We start from the raw sequence: 24,227 nt of genomic DNA on the forward strand, positions 1-24,227 counted from the left end.
CTGCTTGCATTGGAATCGAATCAACGAAAATACACGGACATTCGAATGCACATGTTTGCTCAATTAGATAAAAGAGTTGATTTTAGGATTATTTGTGAAACGTAACTATACGAATTTTAGTTTGAAACAAGGGTAAATTTTTTATTTAAAAAGTTTTAGCGTCAAAATTTCGCTGCATAGAATATAAAATTTATGTTTAGATAGATTTAAGCCATATCCTATGATTCATCCGGTTAATTTGCATGTTACTAAGATTTTCAAAAATTAACAAACTACATTTCTATACTCATGTAATTCACAATATTCAATCGGGAAGTTATACTGACATAAAGAGATCGATCAAAACGTCTGCAGGTGTCTATTAAGAAATATTTGAACTTTTCAAGTAATTAAACTAAATAAAATTACTTTCGAAGTAAGTGTCAGTAGCGCGGTCATGTGACGATCTACGGGATTAATTAAAATTCAATTAATCGACAAATTGGAACTGGTAAAGGACGATCTAAATTAAAATCGCCAATTAATTCGCGCTTTTATGGAGGCTTTGCATCAGGCGCGATGATGCAACAATGATGTACTTACACTCTGCAAGAGAGCATTGAAATAGGCTTTTCATAAACCAGAATCAAGAATTTTAAATGTTATTTTCGGAATTACAGAAATTGACTCTAACGTCTTATAGATAACTTTCCCAAGATGCAACTAATTAAAACTTAGTAGAACTTTGTTTTCATCTGAATATCTCTAGGGTTGATCATGAGTCCATACTAATACTCTTTGCTGCTACACGGTAAAAAATATTCTTTTGAAACTTTGTGATTAGAAAATTTAAACTTAAAATCAGTTAGCAAATATTTTGCAAGGATGTCTTTAAACAAAACTATTGATCTATATTGATCTTGGACACGCTAATAGGATCGATTAATGAGCCATTCAGACTTCAATTATTTATAAACAGTTTAATATTAAATTTCAATGAATTATGCGGTTACTAATTAAGTTTCACTTAGATATATATATATAGTTTATAAAAAATGAATTGTTAATCAATGACTTTTTGATTAATAATTTTTTCTCGTCATCCATTATTTAATATTTTTGTTCGATCTATTAAAAATAATATTTCTCATTTTTAAATGGCGTAATCGAACTTTTTCATTATAGAAGCTTTCTGTGTTAATATATTAATATTGATGTAATTATTAATAGTTTATAGAATTTCAATTTCTTCAGTAGCAAACTGATTGTTCACTTGCTAATGTCAATTTTTATGACAATTTCTTTTAGATCATATTCAATAATTAAGTTCTAATTATAATAATAATAAAAAGAGAAAATTTTTATTAAACAAATAATAAAAAGTATGTGAAGTTTAAATGAATTTCACTGTATTAAATGTTTAAGCCACTTTATTTAACTTTTTTTTTATCACTTAATAGGATCACACTTAACTTAATAAATTGATAATGGAAGAGCTCAATAAATACATCAAAAGAATCTTCTTCCAAGTAAAATCAAACTACAAAGAAGCTTATCTCTTGTAGCTTCAATTAAAATATATAAATATTTTACAATATGTAAAAAGCATCACTGTTATTTATCATATATAGTTCAATAAAAAAAGAGAGAAAAAAATTAATCGCAATGAAGATGACAGTAATTCTCTTATGCGGCAGTTAATCATACAGGTTTTTTCTTATTATGATTTATTTTTTGTACACAGTTATTCGTCGCTCGATTAACACTTTCTTACTCGATCACATAAAGTCACGAATTCAAACAGATCATTTTCGACAAAATGAAAATGCTCATTCAAACGAAAATTTTATTCATTCCAATAGATATAAAACATTTCTTTTTTTAAATCAAAAACATCAAGAAAATAAAGAATATAACAATAAAGTAAGTGAATTATCTATATACACGGACTACTTGTAAAAGTAATATCTTGTCGTAAAAATCACGTATATGGATATTTGACAAATAGCTGGATATTAGAGAACGCACAATGGCAGTTTATTGTTGATAAGTTCAGATGTCTTGATTTTTTGAAGGTATAATATAAAAGTATATTGACAAAATATTATTTTTATAAGTACAAAAAAGACTAACAAAAAGCAAAGTAACAAAATCTACACAACGAGATCGCACCAAGTTTTATACGATACTAACAATTTGTCTCTTTTTTGTTTAGTTAATTTTCTTTTTCACCTTACTCTTGAAATTCCCTAACAGTAGTACGGAAAATCATCGTTCTCTTCTTTTCTTGTACCAGCGCATTTGTTAAAGCAGCGTCCGTAGTCTTGCTTCTGATTTATTTATTTTACTTTTATTTCGCATTTTGTAACTTTCAGTAAATTTCGGAAAGTGTAAAAAATTTTGATTTATCAAGAAGAAAAAAAATCATATCGAGACTAGAGAAGTTTCTTTTTGTTACACAGTTGTCTTGTTGTTTGGTTTGCCAAGAAAAAAAGATACGAGTATGTAGAATCACGAGAAATATTTACACAGGGCAGTGTTACAAAAAGAAGTGTACACGTATAAGTGTGGAAGCTTAAGAAGATTTCGGAGTATTCGTCTCTTCGGCATTGTTTTTTTAATAGCGGTGAAGATTTGAAACTTGCTCGCTCCAAAATTTACTTAACGCTATTTTTGCAGGCACTAGAAAATGACTCTTCAAGGCTATTCTGTCAATCCACGTTTTAGTTTCTGAGTGTTAAAAATAATTTTTTTGTTTTTTTGAGAATGCCCTTAATTGAATACACATAATATTCCTTTTCAAATTCGTTGAATGTCTGCATTGTTAATTGACTACAAATACGTATTTCATTGATTGTAAATACAAACTAACATTCTTAGATTTTACCATCATTTTCTGTTAAATAATATTAACCCTATAGCGATAATAAACATTATAGTAGTTGTAAGTACTCAGTGACAACTAACAACTTTTAGCGCGGCGGAAAGAAAAAACTATCGATGCATATAATTTCCTCTGTTCAGCCGAACTTATGAACAAAAGACAATAATGATATTATATCACGAACAAAATAAGTGACATCGATATTCATTCGTCATTCAGATCTGTACAAGAAGAATCGCAATAACTCCGATTGCATGCAATTGCATGAATTTTACCTCTGAACACTATCACAGAAAAAAAACATTGCTACGCCATATTCATTTAGAACAGCAAATTAATAGATTTCTGCGTATAGTGAACATACACACATAGGTAAATTTTCATTCTTATCCTTCTTACAAATCCAATTACTCGCACTTAAAAAAATAATTCTCTTTTTCTTTGCACCTGCGGGTTACACGGATTACTTTTGTTGTTCTTTTTTGATTTGACAACCTGACCGGTCAAAATCACCGGACGGCATTTTTATTTAAATTAGCCCTTGAAAAATCGAGCGCTACGAAGGTTAATACTTATGAAAAAATGATAAGCAGATATAAAAAATCATCACTTAGTTTGACGCGCTGACACAGTCGTCGATATCCGTGACGACGACTCAGGAACGCATGGAAGACTGCTGAGTCGTCGACGAGGACACATAACGATTAACTTTACTGTCAATTATTATCTCGTCGCCGTTTCGGATGTTATATCGATAGAGTTGCTTATTTGGATACAGCATCTCTTCTGGACCGTACTGAGATCGCAGTTCCTGTAGAAATAAAATGTTAGACTTAGACATTTTTATTTTAATGAACATATGCTTTTTAATATTAATTCTAAATGGTATATTATATATCAAGTCTCTAATCAAGATTATGCAACATGTTTTTCGAAAGAGTAGTATGGTTTTTAAAGAAGTTATAATGCAAATGCAAACCTGGTCGATGTAGAATAGCCTCATGCGATTTGCAGGAATTTTCACCATTGATTCTAATTTAGTTTTCAGTTCGAACACCGTTCTGTAAACGTCCACCGACCTCACCTGTAAAATCAATTCGTCAATAAAAAAAAATTCAATAACAAAACAACAGAAATGCCAAGCAGAGAGGAAAGTCATACCTCGACTAGGTCACCATAGCTAAATTTAACTTTGACCCTCTTTTCTGGCGTCAAATCGACGTTTACGAGCGGATCTAGTTTTCCATGGATGCCAACCAACTCCGTGTACCTGTAAATTAAATATTTAATAACAATCAATGGAGGAATAACTATATCGCAGTATGATAGTCAATAAAGAGTAGCAATAAAAAATGACTGTTTTTCAACAAAATAATATGGTTCTGGTCGACATTTATGCTAGAAAAGGAAACCTTCACAATGTCGTAGATCAACGCATGCAAAAATCAAAAAGTCACACGACAAATAAGGAAAAACGAGAGAGAAATTGGAGGCTGACCTTTCGGGCCGTTCGGGTTCCGGTTTATCCATGTAGTAGCGTATGAAGGCTCTTTCAGCGTCCTCGCGCTCTTGCGACGAAATGACGCCTCCACCGTTCAGGGTCTCCACGTTGGGTAGACGCGCTATCAGCAACTGACGTCGTTCGTGCTCTGTGTATTCGCGTGGGCTCTGTCAAATAGCAAATAGAAAAGGAATTTCACTTCAGATTTTCTATTGTACCGACGGATCAAGGTTGTAAAGCTCTTTACGATAGAAATGAACCTTATTAACGACCTTAGAAAGACCTGACGTTGTGATAACTGCTTTTGATTGACAATGCTACAAATTGTAGTTTGTCTTTAACGTTTATTGATCCAATATTGATTAAGCTTATTTGCATAGTTTAGGCAAAAATTTATTGATTTTATTGAAATCAAATATTTTTTATAAAAATATGTAAAGTCTAAGGGTTAGACACGAATGATCCAAGTATCACAGCCAAAAGTTACGCAGAGTTACTATTAAGTAACTTTAGTTTGTTAATTTTCGATAATTTTAGAGAAAGCATCTCATGAACCGTTCTATGAGTATCTCACGCCAGCTACAAAACAAAACCATCGTATACCTCGAAGAGCGGGCAGCCTTGAATCCTAAGGGATTTGAGTTGAGGAAAACGAGCGAGTTTATCGATGTCATCCCACGTCGAGAGTAATGTGCCATTAACGTTAAGAAACCTAAGCAATCTAAAGGGATCATGAGCTGCATTAGCTTTCATACAGTCGTCGGCTTCGCACGTCGATTCAGTTCCGTTGAGATAATTAGGCATCATGTCATCCTCTTCGAAATTACGATTGCCTGTAACTGAGAAAACAAGACATTAATGGTCACATGAAGAAGTGGTCATTTCATTTTGAATTATTCACCTTTGCCGTTTTCAACCCTTTGCATTCCACCATTTCTCTCAACAATATGATTCATATTTTCCGTATCCTCATTTTCCGTGTTTTCAAGACCCTGTTTTTCCTCATTATCAAGTGATCTAATCGGACATTCAGCCAGTACAAGGCTTTCTAACGCCGGAAAAGCAAAACCGAGTTTGGATATTTCGCTCCAAAACTCCACTGGATTGCCGGTGAAATGAAGCCTCCTAAGAGTATGATTACGATTTTCTGGCTTCTCACATCCTAAATCAACTGTCTTGTACTCGTTGAGTGATAAGTGTAATTCCTCGAGGTTACGCAGCAGACGTACCAAACCTTGCACTGTCGACCAAGATACTCTCGTGCCGTTTAATACCAGATTGCGTAGTGCGTCATATTTACCGTCTTTTATCTGTGGAAGAAGAAGAAAGAGTCTGAAAAGTTATGAATTGAGATCGTACGAATAAGAAGCCCGTGTACGCGCTTAGGAAGTCGTAGGAATGTCTGGCATAGACGGAATCATTGAGCGCGAATTGAAAAAGTAGTAAAGCTTGGCAAACTTTTCGGTTTTGGAGTTTCAAACTTCTTGGGTGCACATGGTTAAATCTTAGGAGATCAAACGTATAAAATGCTTTTCACAAATATTTCAGTGAAGGTTTGTACATGCTGTGTAAAAATATTTTTGGATCATTTATTTTTTCCGTTTATTATTATGGATTCATAGAAAATTAGACAATAGTATGAATGATATAATCCAATATTCCCAAAATAAGATAAATATCCATTGTTTATCCTCATATTTGGCAACATTTGATATGAGATTTCCTTAATAATTTGCGCTTTACTCACTAGTAATCAACTTGAATTCCCAGCATTATAGTAACGTCAATTTCGTAACTTGATTAGTAAACAATCCAAAATCACGAAAAACTTTGAGAAGAAAGAGAAACCAAATGTCCTATGAAGCATTCATCCTTACCTCAAGCGCTTCTGGCAAACTGTTGAAGCTCAAGTTGACGAATTTGATTTTCGGCATATGCCTTAGAATTCCGAAAACTTCATCCCACTTAGAGAGTTTATTCTGAGCTAAATCGAGTTCTTCGACATTGCGACATTTGTTGCGTAACTTCTCATCATCTCCACCCGCACACTCGATGTCACAGTCTTGCAATACGAGGAGAGCTGGCACCGTGTGTCTTGGTGACTTTTTTGGGATGAAAATGCTGACTGATAGGGCAGCGCTGCGCGGTGAACCACTCAATTGCGGTGGTTCCTGTTCGTCGTCGGTAAGGCAGCACTCGGACGGCGCTGTGTCGCCGTACTTCAGCTCCAACGCTTCTAGCAATGACGGCATCTTCACTGCATTCTGGAAACAACAAATTTCACTTTATATTTTTTTAATTTCATGACTTTTACACTTTAAACAAATCTTTTTCTTTTATGCATTGGTTAGATTGTAAATAATAGATGTAATAGCAGAATTTATCACGTTCGCTCGGTGTAAATTAAAGAAAAATCTGTAAGAAAATCTTCGTTGAACACTGTGAAAACAAATGTTAAAGTAATTGTCTCACTGAACTTGAGATACTATACAATTTAAAAACTAACGATAGCGCTGAAATAAATAAATGATAGGCAGTGCAACTATTCAAGTAAGTAGATTAGAATTTAAAAGTATTTTTTTTCTAGCTCAACTCATATATCGCAGCAAAGGCATTAACGGAGATTGATTTTTGCTTGGGTGTTGAATCGAAATGGGGAACAAGCGCCGATTACTCACTAACAATCAAACGGCAATTCGAACGCGCGTCCATTTGCGTTTGATGGATTATTCAATCTTTGTGCAATATGCTGATGTTGCTCGTCTTCTGAAAGTACTTCGATATACATGTGTGTATATCTTAAAATGTAAAAAAGATTTATCGAGAATGGCGGCTTTTTCGTTGCGCATTGTTTGCTCAGATGCAAATCTCACTGATTGAAATTGTGTAACGCGCCAGTTGCTTTTATGTTTCTATCGGTGAAGATGCGAATTCCAATCACGATTTTATGCCATATTGTAATGGCCTTTCTTGATCGGTAATACTCGAACCGCAAGTAAAACTTCTTTTTAGAGCTCGTTGGATTGACATGCTTATATATTAATTGATGGTTTAAATATAAATGTAGCTTAAACGTTCTTTATCAATTACCTCCACGCAATAATACCGCTTGTTTAAGTTAAGTCGTTCAACGCAAAAAACATCACGAACAATACAGCCTGATAAATTTATCTATAAATATAGCCAAAACACACACGATCATTTTCTTCGACGCATCCGTGAAAAAATATCCTGAGATACCCGTTCCGCCTATTTCGATCTTATCGCGAAAACAGTAAGCGCATATCCAGTTGCAATCTCAAAGAGTAACCACCTACATCTTACATAAATCACATACACTCGAGATCAAAATCTTTCAATAATTTACAAAAATAATACATAGTACATTTCGACGTTAGGTCTCTCTACCCTCGCTCCGCTCGAGCGCCAACGTCTACGCGAGGCTGAATTACTTTCTCGCACAGGTATCTGACTTGATTTTTCGATGCGACGAGTGCGGGACGAGAGTTTGAAGCGAGTCCCCGCGCACGGAGTGCAGGGAAGAATTTTCACGAACGTTACTCAACGAAAGCAAAAGAGAAATAAAGAGAAGAGTGACGAGTTGCGAAATATCCTGCTGCAGCTTTTAAACACACACATCAAGCGCGCGGTGACTTTTTTTTCCACGACCAACCGGAAAACAAAACTCTCTAGCTCGCGCGCTGCTGCACGTTTTCTCTCTGCGCTGAGCGCGCCGCAGCAGCGATATTACAAATTGTGTGCTGCTGCTGCTGCTCTCACTACTGTGCGCGGCAGCAAGCACAGCGTGTCCTGTATTCATACGTTCTCTTTTGTTTCCTCACCGATACTCTTTTTTTCGTTTTTCTCTTCATGCAGTAGAGACGATTTATATCGCGAGTCCCTTTGAGTTTCTATGTATTCTATTAACTGCTTTTCAGTGATACCGAGGAGATGCAAGAAAGTTTCACTGTTTCTTTTTATTATTGCTCATGGTCGGCTGGACGCGATTGGATAGTTTTTCATGAGAATGACGTTTTTAATTTTTGGCGAGCGAAAATTTTTATCTCGTGAGGCTTTCGTTCAATAAATTGTAAAAATTATTGTAACAGTGAATGACTTTTTATATATTTTGTCATATAGAGATGATATGAAAATTCACTTTTTCGATAAAACATTGTTGGTACCTTTCAATTCGAAATAAATTGTAGCTCAAAGTCCTTTGTTCGCCCCGCAAGACCTTCGCCGACCAAAAATGAACATTATCAAGGTGCCAATTCAATGGAAAAAAAAGTGTAAACATGCCATTTCACGCATTAGTCACCGATTCAAGTTATTCTACGAAAATTTTCACTTGCAAATGCCAAAAGTTAAATCTACACTTTAAGCTTTAAGTGCCCCACTATTTACTTTACTATGAAGCTTTGATTTTAGAACTTGTCGTTTTCTTCAAATTCTTGTACTTGCAATACGCAGATATATATACATGTACAACGGCGTGGGCGCGCAATGGAGTACAGAGCGAGAGTACGTAAAGCGTTTGCGGACGTTTTTGCAGTCGACGACCGGTTTTCCAAGCGGCAAAAAGTCAATGAGCGCGACCTTACAGATAGCGAATATGGTCAGACCAGATTCTAGTACCTCGTGCATCTGTTATTGCAGACGCACTCAATTTTTCTTTCAGTGAGAGCCCGGACATCCTTTATGTACACATTTGCGTTTTCCTAATGATTTCTTTTGTTTAAGTTTTCACAAGTCTCAGCCAAAATTATAATTACAACCGAAATAATATCATTTATTTCAATACGCATTAATAAACTAACGTTTTTTTTTGATCGAGCTGTATCATTTATATTCCTTTTAAAGCGGTATTGTCACGCATAGTCTAGTTTGTATAACCATGTTTTAAATTCAACATTCAAAAGTAACGTAGGTTTGGTTCCGAAAACTAATTAGCAATCATTTAATCGGGACAAATTGACGCATCACATAAATTTATTGTATCATGTTTCTCGTAAACCGCTTGGATTTACTGCATAAAAAGCAACTGCTAAAATGAATATCGTCTAGAAGGTAATCCAATAAATGACAAGAAGAAACATCTTTACTAACCTCAAACCACATTCGTCTACAAAAGAAGAGTTGAAGAGTTTTAAAAAGTATCACGCGGAACAGGGAGACGCAATAGTCGCTTTTGCGCGGGCGGCACTCGCGGATGATTAGATCCGCGCGGCTCTGCTGTTGAAGCATGCATAAGTGCTTGGAGACCCAGATAGACCTCTCACTGTGTCTTTCTAGGCTTTTGTTTTGCGGCCTAGCAAGAGCCGTTAGTGACTCTTTTTTTAAAAAAAAAGTGTCATCCTCCAGAAACAACATTCTTTTCTTTTATTTTCATTTTAGAGTAAACAATATCTCATGCAGGTTGTAGTTGCATGCTTGCGTCAGACAAATCCGCGGGAGATCTATACACACAGACACGCGAGCTGCACGCGATAAGTGAGTGAAAATTCGTACGAAGCACGATTTCTTGATTATGTGCGATGTTTCCTCGTCGATGTGGATTCGAATTTACCGAGAGATCTATGGATCTCTTTTGTTGCCATGGATACGGCGGTGGTTACAACATACCTACAAATCGTCTTGGAATGAATGTTGCATGAAATGGATTTTATTTAACTTTTTAAACGATTTTATTTATATTTAAACGAGGTTGAAATGTTTGGATAAGAATAGTCATTGTTTAAATACAACATTTAAATTATTATGATGTTGATGGTATGATTACGATAAGTTCTAAAATCAAAGTTTCATAGTAAAGTAAATAGAGCACTTAGAACTTAAAGCGCAGATTTTACTTTTGGCATTTGCAAGTGAAAATTATCGTAGATTAACTTAAAAATTAAAATCGGTGATTAGTGTGTGAAATTACACCTTTACACTTTTGAAGAAAGTTCTCAAATGTTGTACATTCAAATCAATTTTTCTCAAAACAAGAAATTTGTTTTTGGTGAAAATATTCTATTTTGTTGTACGACAACTGTTTTTTGAGAGTAAGCATTTTTAATAGAAAGCATATCTATTGATGTCTGAGCAATAACGATAAAAATTGATATTGACACTATAAAAATCCATTCTATTATTCATCATTTTCACGTCAAAATCAATTTACACTCAACATTTCAATTGAAATACCACGATTCATAATAAAACTAAATATAAATAACTTCAATAAAAAAGAAAATTCATTACCGCGAACTTCCACGAAAAATACTAATACATAAAATAACGATGGTAATTATAAGAAAAAAAAACCAACAATAGCTCTTTCTCGAAACTAGCCTCAATAACCCTCGCCGTCCGCTAGATATCCTAAAGTGGCCCATTACAATCGCCGTGCCGAACGTGCGAGTGTACACGGTACCATTATATAGCATCAACTAAGCGAGTGTGCATGCACGTGTGTCGTCCACCAACTAGCGCGCGCACACAGGCATCTACTCTCCTACGTAATCCGCGATCGGTTCAACGGCCATGCGAAATTAACTTTCTCTAAGGCTCTTGCTTACCCTGGCAACTACAGCAGCAACTAAGCACGCGAAAGTCGTCGTCGCACATTGTGTGTGTGTGTGGGTGTGTGTGTGTATCCTCGATCTTTGCGATAGATAACTTATACTTATGCACTACTTCGATGAGTGTAGACTTTATCATTGTTATTATTTGTAAATGATAGGGTGAAGAAGGAGGATCGAATGTCGATTTTTTGACCGATTTTATCGACGGTCGGTACGCTTTTGTGGGCGTGAGATTCGTTGAAAGTCGAAGTACGATGGGAAAAGTTAGCAACTGATACTTAGATTATTGTTAGTCAATATGCTACTAGGTTTATATTTAACCATCGAACAATCTTATATGGGATGATTTCGCCTTACGCGAAACACTTCTTTGGAAATAATAGTGCATTAATATTATAACATCAACTTTCATTATTGAAAGAGTCTTATTCCCGAAAAAATGTAAGAAAACTTGAAAAGAATAAATTTCTTATGAAACCGTTGAAGCTCCGTTTGCTAATGATCAACAAAATTGACTAGAATAGAAATGATCATAGTACAATATAATTACGATCGAACATAATCATATTGATTCCATCTTTATGGGCAACGATGTCATAATGAAAAGAAGAGAAAAAACCGAATACAAATTGTTACATTACATTCCGTGTATACAACAATCGATTATCGATAGTAATCTTAACGATTCGCGATCCACTTAATTAATGGGAACACACGCGCGTAGATACTACACGGGAATCTAAATCCGGAAAATTATGTTGCCTTGACCCTGCGCCAGATGGAACCGGAGTAGCAGTCGCAGCGACCTAGAATCCAATTGTAGCAAGGGCTTTATGGCCGAATTATTACGCGAAACGTGTGACGGATGCGCACAGCGAGAAAAGCGAGAAGAAAGCCGAGGCCTCATACTTCATTATATACGAAGACACTCTTACTATTGGGCACACACTAACACAACGCGAGCGCCTGTTTAAGCTTGTAAATATAGAACGTAACGTAACGTACGCCAAGGCTGAGAAAAAAGAAGCGAAGTGTTACTTATCCCAAGTTGAAAGGGAAATTTCTTTCGCGATGATTCGAGTTTTCATGGACTCTTGCAAAATTTCGTTTGGGAATCGCGTACTCATCGATATTTTTGATGTTCTTTTGTTAATACTTCAATTTTCATTTCTCTTATCGGCGAAATCTTGTTGTCATTCTATTCAGCTGATTAATATAAAATTTCATTGTTACACATTTGAAATTTCATATGAAATTTTTTCATATGAAACTTGAATAAATCGTAGAACGACTTTTACATTAGGTATTTACTGACATACACTTTATATTATTCAGTTGATACGTACATATCTCAAAAAATCCTCAACCTCGAGTTCATATAGTTTCATGTATAACTAGATATTCCATTACCTAAAATTCACTTCAGTTCTGAAATAAACAAACAGCGCGCTAAAGTCATTCGTTTTTGAAAGCAATTTACCAACATTTAACAAGGCAATACATCACAAATTGTAGCTAATAAATTCCAGATCTTCGCGCTTTCTCGACTCTGAATCCCTCCAATCAATCCCAACTTCCACTTGCTTTGTAATAGTGCACGTGTCGATGCCGCATAATGTATTAATGAGAATTGTGTATTTTGTCCGTCGAGTGATAGAACGGAGAAAATTTGTTTGAATGTCACGCCTGAGTTACATCGCGCAGGTGCAGTATTTTTATTATTATTTACTTGTTTTTGCACGGGGCGAACAGATGCTATGACTTTGTTACGGTTCGAGGGATTCCCTAGTGGGAAAACTTAATTCGATGCGCGATACACGTTACTTTTTGTTCATTTGCGTACATGCGCTAGCGGAAATAAAATACCGATTGTTGTGTGGCCGTTCGACCATCTTTCATTCGAAGAATACGTATATCATGAATAAGTAAGTATATCGATGTTACAAACTCTTTAGAGGTGGCTTCTACTTTCATTTCCATCATGAAGGATTTATTGTTATTTTGTGGTTTATAGAATCGTTTTATGAGTGATGAAATTCACAATAGCTACTATTAAAAACAAATTAAAGAAAAATAGCCTCTGATTTATAAGAACCAATAACAAAATTGATCATTCAGTTCCGGGTTTTCTTTACTTGAAGAGAAATTTCTCATAGACACAAAAAGGAAAAAAAAACACGAACCGGTAAATTTTTCAATGATCACGGTTAGTTGCTTGCGCGATTGAGGCGATCTACAAGCGTATGACTAAACAGTATTTTCAGCGCTCAATTTCTATTTTTAAAAGAAAAAATCTTAATGTAATCAAAGGATCCCCTTGATTAAAATCAATGTGCCATTAAAAGCCTTATCAAAACTCATTAAAATGCTTCTTTTCGATTAAATTTATGAATTTAATTACACGTTACTAACGAACGCCAAAACAATCAATCTTAATTATGTTCCTCGATGGTTCATTACGTGTGACTACGATAATTTCCAATAACCTCTAGAAAAAAAAATTCACAGTTGATGATTCTACTTTCACTTGCGTTATACGTCCGAGACGTGAACCATTTTTTACGTAAATAGAACTATCGTCAACGACGTATTCGAATATTAAAAAAGAAACTCGAGTTCAAAGTTGCTCAACGCCAAACCGACAAAAAGGATTAGGGTGTGTTTTTTTGCTTAACCTACATTATCGTCACCATGCTAAGAGCTTCCCTTTCTAATCTCGTCTTTCTTCTGGCCAAGGCTTTTAACCGCAGAGTTCTTGAAACTCAATCGATGATGATCGCAATTCTAAGATTAATTAATATATCGCGTTCAATCGCCATTCTGAATGAATATGCGTCTAAATATTCGTTTTTAATTGTTATATTTGTAGTTTTGAGACATTCACTTTATTTTTAATGTCTACCCGAGGGAAATAATAATTTATGGTGAGTGCATTCATTGCATTATTTTTCATAGATAAAATATAAGGACAATTTATCTTTTACAAATTATATATACATATTGACTATAGATTGACTTTTTTCATCATTAGCATCTTTTAGGACATTAGAATTGAACTTTTCAAGTAACTACAATAAAAACTACTGCAATTAAATGTTAGATACTTTTGTAACTTTAACAAAAATACCAAAGCAATCATTTCTTAATCCTAAAATAATAAGTTTTAATACATTAAAGAAAAGTTCCACATGATCAAAATTACAATTTCATCGAAATATTTTATTTCATTAGTTCTAAACTAATATTACTATGCTCAGTAAAGTTTTCGGTGCTCTTAATTCGCTTAACTTTCCCGTCCCTATCCACACTTCGAACGATCTTCCAAATCATCTGATATAAAAGCTTCACATTTATGGTCCGATCGTAAAAAAAAGCAAACTGCATATGTATATTCAGAATCCGTATCTAGAGGCCTCGCAATGAAAGACAATAAACGTGCTCCTTATTCCGGTCTTCTTTGAAGCTTTCGTCATTCGATCCGACGTGGGCTTAACTTTCGTCGATCGCGTCATAAAAGTGGCTTTCGCGCGCGCAAGCTCACGCTACGGGAGTTCGCTCTACATTGGCTCTATAAATATATACACACACGCGTAGTGATGAACCGGTGGTCAAGCTTGCGAAATGTCAGCTAGTGCGAATTGAATTGCACGTGTTTGGCTCGCTGCCCCGCTTACATACGATGATCGTGTTTTTTTTTTCTGTTTGATTTTTTGTTCTGGTTTGGGATAATTTTTGTTTTCAGAAAATTATTGTAAAATAGTTTTTCATACGGTATAGCCACTTTGAACGCTCTTTAGAAAGTTTTTTGTTATAAAATGTATAGTAATAATAATTATCAGAGAGCAAAACTTCCTTAGTCGCGTGATTGACGAAACAAATTTCTTATTTAAGGAACATTTTTCTTGATTAATGAAATTTTTAAAAGGAACGTAGCAACATTAAGAAAAAACAATTTTGCAGTTCATGATGATACTTCAAAAGAATCTACTGTGCAGTTTCACATATTCTCGCTGATTTTACATTGTCTATATCGTCCCAATTTCGGCAAAGAAGAAAAGTATTTTCCAAATAACTAATATAAAATTTCATGACTCATCACGGGTTAGTAAGTAGCAAAGATAACTAGCCATTATTTTTATTTTTTTTCTACCTTCATATTCTCATTTTACTTTCTATTTCGATGCGCGCGCTCGGGCGATCTACATTCTTTCCCATATATCTGCCTTGTTCCGCGCATGCACATTGCAGGTTTCATTTCATCCGTTACAATTTTTTTTCCTTCTGTTTCTCATTTTCACCTCGACGATAAATTGAGGTCTAACCGCGTCGATCCAATGAAAAAATGAATTCTTAATTTGCAGAATTGACAAACTAGCGCGGACTCTACATTTAGCTTTTCGGTGAATTTAGCTATATTTATTGAGGAAAATCGGAATATAGGTCTTGCGAATGCGAGACAATCATAGGGCGTTCATATGATCTAAGACCAAGAAAACGTAGGCAGCGTTAACTTTAGCTCGGTGTTTCAAGTTTCCGTTGATTATTGTGGAAGTCGAAAACGAGTTTCGCGAACACAACAGGAAAATTCGAAATTTTCAAACCAGTCTTACGAGAAGTTGACTTTTCGCCATCAGTCGCTGATTTTTTTTTCAAAATAAAGCCAGCATTCATTTTCAACTTTATGTTCCGAACAACAAAACTAAAAAACATCCTGCACATAACTGAACCTCCTTTCACCACTTTACAAACTTTAACTTCTTCGACTTTTACGCAATTAGCACTCGCTGTATTTTACGAAGGACGTGTGCTGCACACAAGACACGAGCGTAAATTACAAGACTTCATTATTTTTGGTTGTGAATGATGATGATCAATTGTTCGTAAACTTACGTATATCGAGGAAATCTACAAGCACTTACCTGAATCAGAAAGAAAAAAAATTAGTTATTTTCAAGAAATCACGTCAATCAATAAATTGATTGGTCAATTATAAAGCAGATGAAAATTCAAACATATTCATCACAATCGAACAATGAAACATTACCAAGATAATCAAAAACAACCCTTCATTCATCTATTAAACGGATCCAACTCATTAGCTTCCCTTTTTTTATTGCATAGCTTATCGCTAGAACACAATAGCAGTGTGCTTGTATCTGTGTGTGTATACATACGTGTGCCACACGACTATTCGAGTATAAGACGCGACGGCCTTGAGCCGATCGACTGGCTTGCACGATGATTTTTTTCACTAATGCTGTGTGACTCATCTCCCTTCAATACACGCAGGTATGATTATTTTTAGTGCTATTATATGGCAAAGGTTGGTTGTACACATACTTAGAGCATTGAACTTTTGCGGGATGTTTCGCGGTAGTGTTTGTGAGCGTAGTTGCGTTTTCATTGTACGATCGCGGTTGCAAAATTTAACTGTCTTTTCGTCGTTTTTGTGCGATATTTCTCAGTGACTAGAAATTATTGAGTTGATAATTTATTATCACTTTCTTTAGTAAGTTGATACCTAACTGTCGAGAGAATAAATGAAATTCTGTTTAAAAAATTTCCCGTGACAATTGGGAAAACATACTTTTCCGCTTCCAAAGTGTCAGCAACTCAAAGATAAACGAAGAAAAATGAATCGCCTAATTGCGAATTCAAAAAGAGTCGCGTCGATTATCATCGAAATTCATGCAAATTAGCCAACAACTGCGAGAATGAGAGAGAGAGAAAGGGGTGGGGGGTACGCATTCAATTTTATTTATATACACACGCCTTCCACTTCCAGTTCATACTTCTGACACACGCCAGACGCTTGTGCATTATTCATTCAATTAACTTTGTGCTTATTTGTAGCGTTTTTATTTCTTTTTTTTTCTCACTTTTATTGAGCATATGGCTTGTTTTTCTCAGCGAATAGGTATGTTATCATTTTACACGTGCAACAACAAATTAAAATAATGAAATAAGCTTTCTTAAAGATGAAAATTGTCGCTATCTTGGTTTTCTCAACTGGATAAGTGTCATTTTGTATCAAGTTTACAGTTTTTATTTAATGCTTTTATATCAGTGCTCCGACATGCACAATTTATCAAAAAGCAAATTTCTGTGGTAAAGTACTGTAGGAATAAAATCCAATTAGAAAATACGACAATCAAGGTGGGAAAAAGAGGAAAAATGACGTACCAGTGAGCATCACTCTCGCGGTCTTTGTTCGTCGGGCGAGATCGACGCGTGGTCTCGCATCGCCGGTGAACCTGTGAAACTGTACATATAACGCGTGCTCTCCCTCCTGTATATATATATATGCATGCCTGTATACTATACAACATACATCCTTTGTCCCTTTTTTCCTCCCTTCGCTCGCTTCTTTTGGTCAACTGCGAGCTCCTACGTTTATAGGCCTCGTTTGTCGACGTTGTTTTTCTTGCTGATCGCATTATTTCTTACGAGTCCAAGTTAAGCCTTCGATATATAAGGAATATCCGTAAAAATAGCTGAATGATTATTGTTTGATTCTAGGTGTCGATCGATCTGTTTGTCTTGCTTTTATATTACAAATTGTCATACTTAGGATATTTATATAATATATTTCTCATTTATATATATGTACATGCATACATACATTTTTTTTGTTTTAAATAATTTTGAATCAATATACTGCAATCGTTGATACTTTTGTTTAGTTTAATTTTTTTAATATTTTGAATTTGAGGTTAAGTTTCTGAATAAACTCGATCTGGTTTCCAATATAACCTCAAAATAGAATATAGAATGAAATAAATGACATTAAAACTGTTTCAATAAATGATACTTTAAATTAAGTTATTTATAAATAATAATTTCATTCATTTTAAAACATGTTAAAATTAAGATTTTTGAATAACCTATAACTATTTTTCAGTAGTTCAGTACTTCAGTTAGCCGGAACCACAAAAATTATCGAAATTTGAATCAATGGTATAAGTAAACTAACGTTATAGTTTTTTTGATAAGTTATACTTCCTTTCGTATAGTTCGGTTGAAATTCTGAAAAATGTACATGTAAAGGTTGACATTTTGGACAACCTCAAATTAGTTCCAATTAGAACCTCAACAGTGAAAATTATATAAAATTAAAAATTAGGAAAATGATCAAAATATAAACAAACACCATAATGGACGATAACATGCTGTATTGAAACTATGACAAAAACTCAAACGAAGTAAAAAAAGTTAAACTAATACATTTACGTTTTCGATTGTCGTAATAAATGTCGTAATAATTTATGAAACATTATTTCACTCCAAGATGACTACTCTAATTCTATAAAACGACTGATGAAATAGTTGTATCTATCTTACACAATTTCCTTCAATCCATTCGAATTCAGTAAGATAATGGCAGCATTTTCAATCGATTCACATTTAAGCTTGCATAACGTTAAAACGCTGCACAAACCTCTGTTAAGTATTTTAAACAACTACCATCAACGTTGTCTTGATAACATATATTGAATAAATACGTCGTGATTACAAAACAAGATCAGAGCAAATTAATTTGAATGACTACGGAAATAGTAATACATTTCTAAACAACATAAACATCGACTGCAAGGAGGAATTATCAAAAAAAACCTTTTATTCATTGAAAATTTCGTAATCGACGCGATCAATCTATATATACATGGCGCTGTTGCTATCTATATAACTCGATATTAGACACACCGATAGCGAGCGCGCGGCGCGCGTTCACTTCAGTTTTCCAGTTCTCCCTTTCGAAATCGTCGACTGTCTCGCGCTGCCGCTTGCTTACTACGCTTTATATTTCCAATTGGCGCCATCTGGAATTTACGCAGCTGATTCTACTACCGATTTTCATGCAATTCGTTCGCGCCTGCGACTGATCTTGAATTGTACACACAGGCAGGCTATTTGACTTGTACAGCATTCGTTGCCCCGGGCAGCTCGAAAAACTTGTTGCGCAATTCAACGCGCTGACGACATTACACGTACAATACTAAATCTTTTTACTTTCGCGCGGCGTTGATTTATCGAGCACACTCGCGATTTTTGTTAAAACACAGAGTATTAGTAACAAATGTTAGCGGTGCCGAAGCTTTGTCACTGCAGGCCCAAAGATGGAGCTGATAAGGATGGATGTTCATAGAAAGTAAAATCCTTTTACCATTTGACAATGCGCGCTCGTAAAGTCAATCGGCAGAAGTGAAATCCCCAATCTCACCGCGGGGCAATTCCAATGGCGCGTTCTATTTTCAGCGAGGTAAAAAGCAATCAACGAATGCGCGAGTCCAATGTACATATGTATATTCACTCCGGAAAATTATGGCTAACACTTGAGCAAGAAATGCGGACGTTACATAAACAAATCGTGGAAGTGTCTCCAGAGGAAAATATATATGTATATATTATATCAAACGCGCAACGCTTTTATACTTCGATCTTCCGACTAACAGCGTTTTGTGAAATTTACGACCCGTTCAAGGACTGCCCCTTTTTCAAACATTGCTCGCAGTTTATTGAGCGAATGTTCGAAAAAATAATAACGAATGATTCGGCACGTTCAGTGAGATTCACACGCGCTGGATTTACTTTTGTTATTTGTTTCGTGAAGCACGTGCCCACGGGCACTGAATTGTCGTTACCCTTCTCCGATTTCCATATATACACAAGACGCAATAGTCGTGAAACGTGCGTCTACCTATAATACAAGTCGCTTTGGATCTCTTTATCTTTCGTGCGCAGTTTTCGAAATGCCTTTATGCACGAGGTCGAGGGGGGATTTTCTCGTTCAAGTATTCGATTGGGCTTTAAATAAACGAAATGGAAGTAAGAGGCTTATTGAAAGTAAACATTGAGGAAAAAGTTCAGCCTAGAAATCTTACCTACAAACACGACGTTAGGCAAAAAATAAATGAAATTGATCGTTCAAACAAATCAACTTTTAATGATTCACACTGCCATATACTTGACACAATAAAAAAAACCACGCTCGTTATCTCCACGCAATGCAATTACAATCATGCTGACAAAAGCAAAAACGGAAAGTTTTAAGTCTGCGTGCGAGATGAACAAAACGTTTCCGATACACGCGGATGCCTAGAAAAAATGCAGGGCAAGAAACTCATAACGCAGCCGCGGCTTGACGCTTTTTCAGCTTTCGTATTTTTCTTCAAGACGCAGATATACTGCTGATTTATGTAAATTTATTTTCAAAAAGAGCTCTACAAGCGCATTAGAATGACAAAAGATAGATTTTTTTTTCTTCTACCAATAACATTAAAGTGTCTCTTATGTAAATTGGAGATGCATTTAACAATCTTATCATTTAATTCAACTCTTATCACTACGAGTACAAGTGCGCAATTCTACAATCTAATCTTTAAAGATTATATTTCTTTAATAACTATAGATCGATTTACACGTTAAGTGTAAGCTAATAAAACTAACAGACACAATTGCCAGTGCAAATTTAAATACTTACAATATTGTCTTATCAACGATCGCCAAGAAACTTTGTAATGTGCTATCGAGAATCCAAATGTAACTAGTTCTGCTCGCGTATATATGCACTCGTGACTAGCGACTATCAAATCGATAATACGGTGAGAAAGCGTGCAAAAATAAGTATTCACTTTTGCATTTACGGTATGTTTATAAATCCATTCGTTTTTTCAAAATGTTTACTTTGATAACAGCGTGTTTTACTTGTTACGAAAGCGCAATTTGAAACGCAATAACTAAGTGCAGAAAAACAAAATGGCGAGTAATTCAACAATTGTTTGCTATCAGTTCGACAACAGCGCAATTTCTTATCAATAATCCAGTGAAAACCAAAAAAAACGAATTTGTCGTTTCCGCTAAATAAACGAAGCGTTAAATAATGTTTAACCTTGGAAAGTTTTCGTAGACATTATAAATTTTGTTGTCATACGCATTTTATTCTATTTCTCACAACGTAAATCATCTCTTCAAATTATTGTGATATATGTGCGCACGATAAGTGTTTCTTTGGCACAGTGTCTGTGCTTTTCGTATGAAAATTAATTCAGTACAAAAGGTGATTTGATAGGAAAATTTGATGAATTTAAAGACAGAATGATCAGGTTTAATTTCATGAATTGACGGAGGATACAACTGAGAGCGTACAAGCTCGTCGAAGGCTCTCAGCAAACTGACCGCCGACTCTTGCCACTTTCGTCACTCTTCATCTTAAAAGCAATAAAAAAAAGAAAAGCGGAAAAATGAGACGAGTGTCGAACCAAAACATAGGCGATAGTCACGATAACGTGATCGTGGCTCAGTTGTGTGGCTTATGCGCCGTCGGGGTAACACATTTTAACCATGAGGAGACCACGAGAAACGCGTAAACTAGTAGAGTGGACTGTAGGGCACAAAGAGATAAATCGACACCATCTCAACGACTCTGCGAGGCACTGCCTTTCGTAGAATTACTTAGATTGAATACAATGAGTGGATTATAAATGAATGTCGGTAAGCAATATAAATGAAATATAATTATATGCAAATAACGTAAGTTCAAATAAATTAAATTTAGAGTATATGAAATTGTCCGATATAATAACATTAAAACCACTCGATATCGTACAATAAGACAACCATGATACGAAAAAGAAAATGACCTCGAGCGAAAAGAAAAAAGAAGCAAAAAGAGACGGTGGAGTATGCAAAGGTAGGGCCAATGCCACCTGTATGTATGAGTATCCTTTGGAAAGTCTTGTAAATTCAAACGAAGAAAAAAACTAACACACCGTCTGAGTTTAACGAACCCAAACAACAAGAGATATAAGCTTACACGTGATGGCAATTAATGTATATCACGTGTGTATGTATTTTTTCGTATGATAAAACTGATTGATCGTGCTGAAAGTGACGGTCGACGAACATACTTTTCGGCTGGTATTAATTATGGTGTTTTCGTTGCGAAAGAGTAACATTGGGTAACAAAAATGTATAATTGATATCGAGCTATCAATAAACTACCTTAGACATCGTTTCAATTTTAAAATACACGCGATTACAAGGAAGAAAATTTCAAAACTAAATAGCAAAAGAACTAAAAATAGAGAACATCGTTACGCGCAATTATTTGACAACCAGCAGCAGCCTTGAAGCAATGTTTGACATCAAACAAATAAATAGGAGTCGGAATCAATGTTTGATCGGAAAGACGAGCACGTGTATCTAAAACGATGACAAGCATGACGTAAGGAAAAAAAAAATTTTGTCGGTCAGACATTTGCTTGTAACCTTGAAGGAAAAGCTCCGTGTTTTTAAAAACGGAGCGCGCGAAAATAGATGTACGCGACTTTCGTCGCTCGGACATTGCTCGTTACGTAAAATCGTAGTTACTTGCCAATTGATCAGTCGACTGCTTCCGCAAGTGCAATGTATATCTATGAGCTGCACTGTTCAACATGTTAAATTGACGGTTTGAATTACTTCCATAGTTTTCGCACGATGATGATTCACAGACGCAAGATGTATTTCAAAGTGTTTCTCGTGATGTACTTTCATCACTTGAAAAATATATTTTCGAAAGATTGATGTTATAGTTTTGTATAAAACAAATCAAGTTCTAATAGTATATCGTTACTTCGCTATCTAAGATATAATTTCAAACGAATTATCCATTACACGTTCGCTCCACACAAAAATGAAGCCCATCACGCAGGTCAGCCTTAAAAAAAAAAGTATAATCTAAACCCATCACCACTGAAATAAGCTTTCCGGTGGTAGTTATCTGTTTTGCCGGGTAGGTGTATAATAAAATGGGATGCGCACGGCGCTGGCAACGCGAGGTGAATGAGGTCAGGGCCTCTCTTGAAAGCTTGCGCGCGTATAGCCCTATATATTTGTCTCTCCGCGGAAAAGAATCGAGAGAAAGACAGGGTGTGGACAAGACTATACGTGCAACTTTGCGCAACGCTTCTTGTGCAAATGTCAGCGTGAAAAAGCACACAACAATGTATCGAGCGAGGTTTTGCAAAACTTATCTCGCGACACCGTTACGTCTGCGCTTTTTCCCACGCCACTGCTTGTTATTAAATTATCTTGAACTTGACTTGCTTGCGTGCGTGTGCCATTATCAACTTCCTCCCTGCGATCTATGTCAATCGTCTTTTAATGACTTTTCATTACGTTCGTCCAAGTTTCCTCGACAAAATTATTTTTGTTGAGGTCCCTAATTTTTCCAACTGCAAATTCGCCACGACCAATCGGTGTTTTCTTGTCGGGAAAAGCACTAGAAGAAAAGCGCCTTTGCGCGGTACAGTGCCAATCGATAAGTTGCACCGTACCCGAGTCCAAACATACTGCCTCAGGCGGACCGTTTCATTTCGACGCAAAACGAATTGAAAATTTGCTTCGCTGATTATCACGCGTGCTCACGCGAGATAAGCGACAGCGACAGAAAAAAAATAGACGAATAACCAGTTTTTCCCTCTGCACACATATATACAAAGAGAACGGCGCAGAAAAGCTACTCACTGTGTTGGCTGTTGCGCAGCAAAGGCCTCTGCCTGTATACGGTGGAACACACTGGACGACAACCAAAAGAAAAAAAAAAGAAATGCCACTATGCCACTTGTACAGTCGCACTCGTGTTCACTATTCAGCGCACATCGATGACACGACGAGGGAAAGGGGAAATTAGGTAATTTCTCGAGCGAACGCGAGCAAAAGCGCGCACTGCGGCGTCCAGCACTCGACTGAGTGCCTTTGTTTGACGCTAGTAAACAGCAAACAGCTGAGCGCGGCGCTGCCTGCTGCACGCTGACTGCTACGCTGCACCTCGACGCGAAATATAGGAGGAAGGTGCCTGGTAGGGGGAACGGGAGAAAGAGAAGGACACTGCTGCGGCTGTCGATCGACCGACTGCCTCTCTCTCTTACGCGCGCGCGTTATGCTTGGTCGACACCTTTGTTTTGCTTCTTTTGTTAACGCTTTTTTTTTTAAAAAGGGATTTTGCCGTTTGGGGGCATTTGAACGCGTTCGAGTTTCGCGCTACTTGCGTTTTTCTCCTCGTCGAGGAGCTTTGCAAGAGGGAGAGAGGAGGCTCGTAAAATTATTATTCGTGCATACAAATTGGCGAGATGTCAAGATCGTTGTCAAGATCTACTACAAAGTCGGAGTCGTAAAGAAAAGGTGAACGATTAATTTATCACGTTAGGGTTTCTTGTGCGAGTGACAGCTTTAATTATGGTAACTGTTTCGTGTAATGCTGAATTTCCACTTACAATTAGTTGGGTTTGCGGAAAGTCGCCGTGATATATTT

The 24,227-nt window shown here is 35.9% G+C and overlaps 1 protein-coding gene across 1 annotated transcript; it reads right to left on the bottom strand.

Moving 5' to 3' along the window:
* Nucleotides 1–1,408: 1,408 nt before the first annotated feature.
* LOC131673812 (tubulin-specific chaperone cofactor E-like protein) lies at nt 1,409–23,710 on the bottom strand. The gene is made up of 8 exons (XM_058952115.1): nt 23,441–23,710; nt 6,242–6,628; nt 5,266–5,674; nt 4,968–5,203; nt 4,362–4,531; nt 4,025–4,133; nt 3,843–3,947; nt 1,409–3,674 (listed from the first exon to the last, which is right to left on the bottom strand). Exons 2-8 carry the CDS (start codon nt 6,614–6,616, stop codon nt 3,519–3,521), a joined length of 1,560 nt encoding a protein of 519 aa, XP_058808098.1. The 5' UTR covers nt 6,617–6,628; nt 23,441–23,710; the 3' UTR covers nt 1,409–3,518.
* Between the last annotated feature and the right edge of the window lie 517 nt (nt 23,711–24,227).

The sequence above is a fragment of the Phymastichus coffea genome, unplaced genomic scaffold (assembly GCF_024137745.1).
Source record: "Phymastichus coffea isolate CEN01 unplaced genomic scaffold, Cenicafe_Pcof_1.1 PCOF00199, whole genome shotgun sequence".
Taxonomy (NCBI): domain Eukaryota; kingdom Metazoa; phylum Arthropoda; class Insecta; order Hymenoptera; family Eulophidae; genus Phymastichus; species Phymastichus coffea.

Bases quoted from the DNA above. Each gene is read 5' to 3' on its own strand.
- LOC131673812 (XM_058952115.1), bottom strand. From the start codon at position 6,616: ATGCCGTCATTGCTAGAAGCGTTGGAGCTGAAGTACGGCGACACAGCG. The intron at 4,532-4,967 runs GTATACGATGGT...GCTATTTGACAG, and splicing joins AAGGCTGCCCGCTCTTCGAG to AGCCCACGCGAATACACAGA. The intron at 3,675-3,842 runs GTTTGCATTTGC...TTATTTCTACAG, and splicing joins GGCTATTCTACATCGACCAG to GAACTGCGATCTCAGTACGG.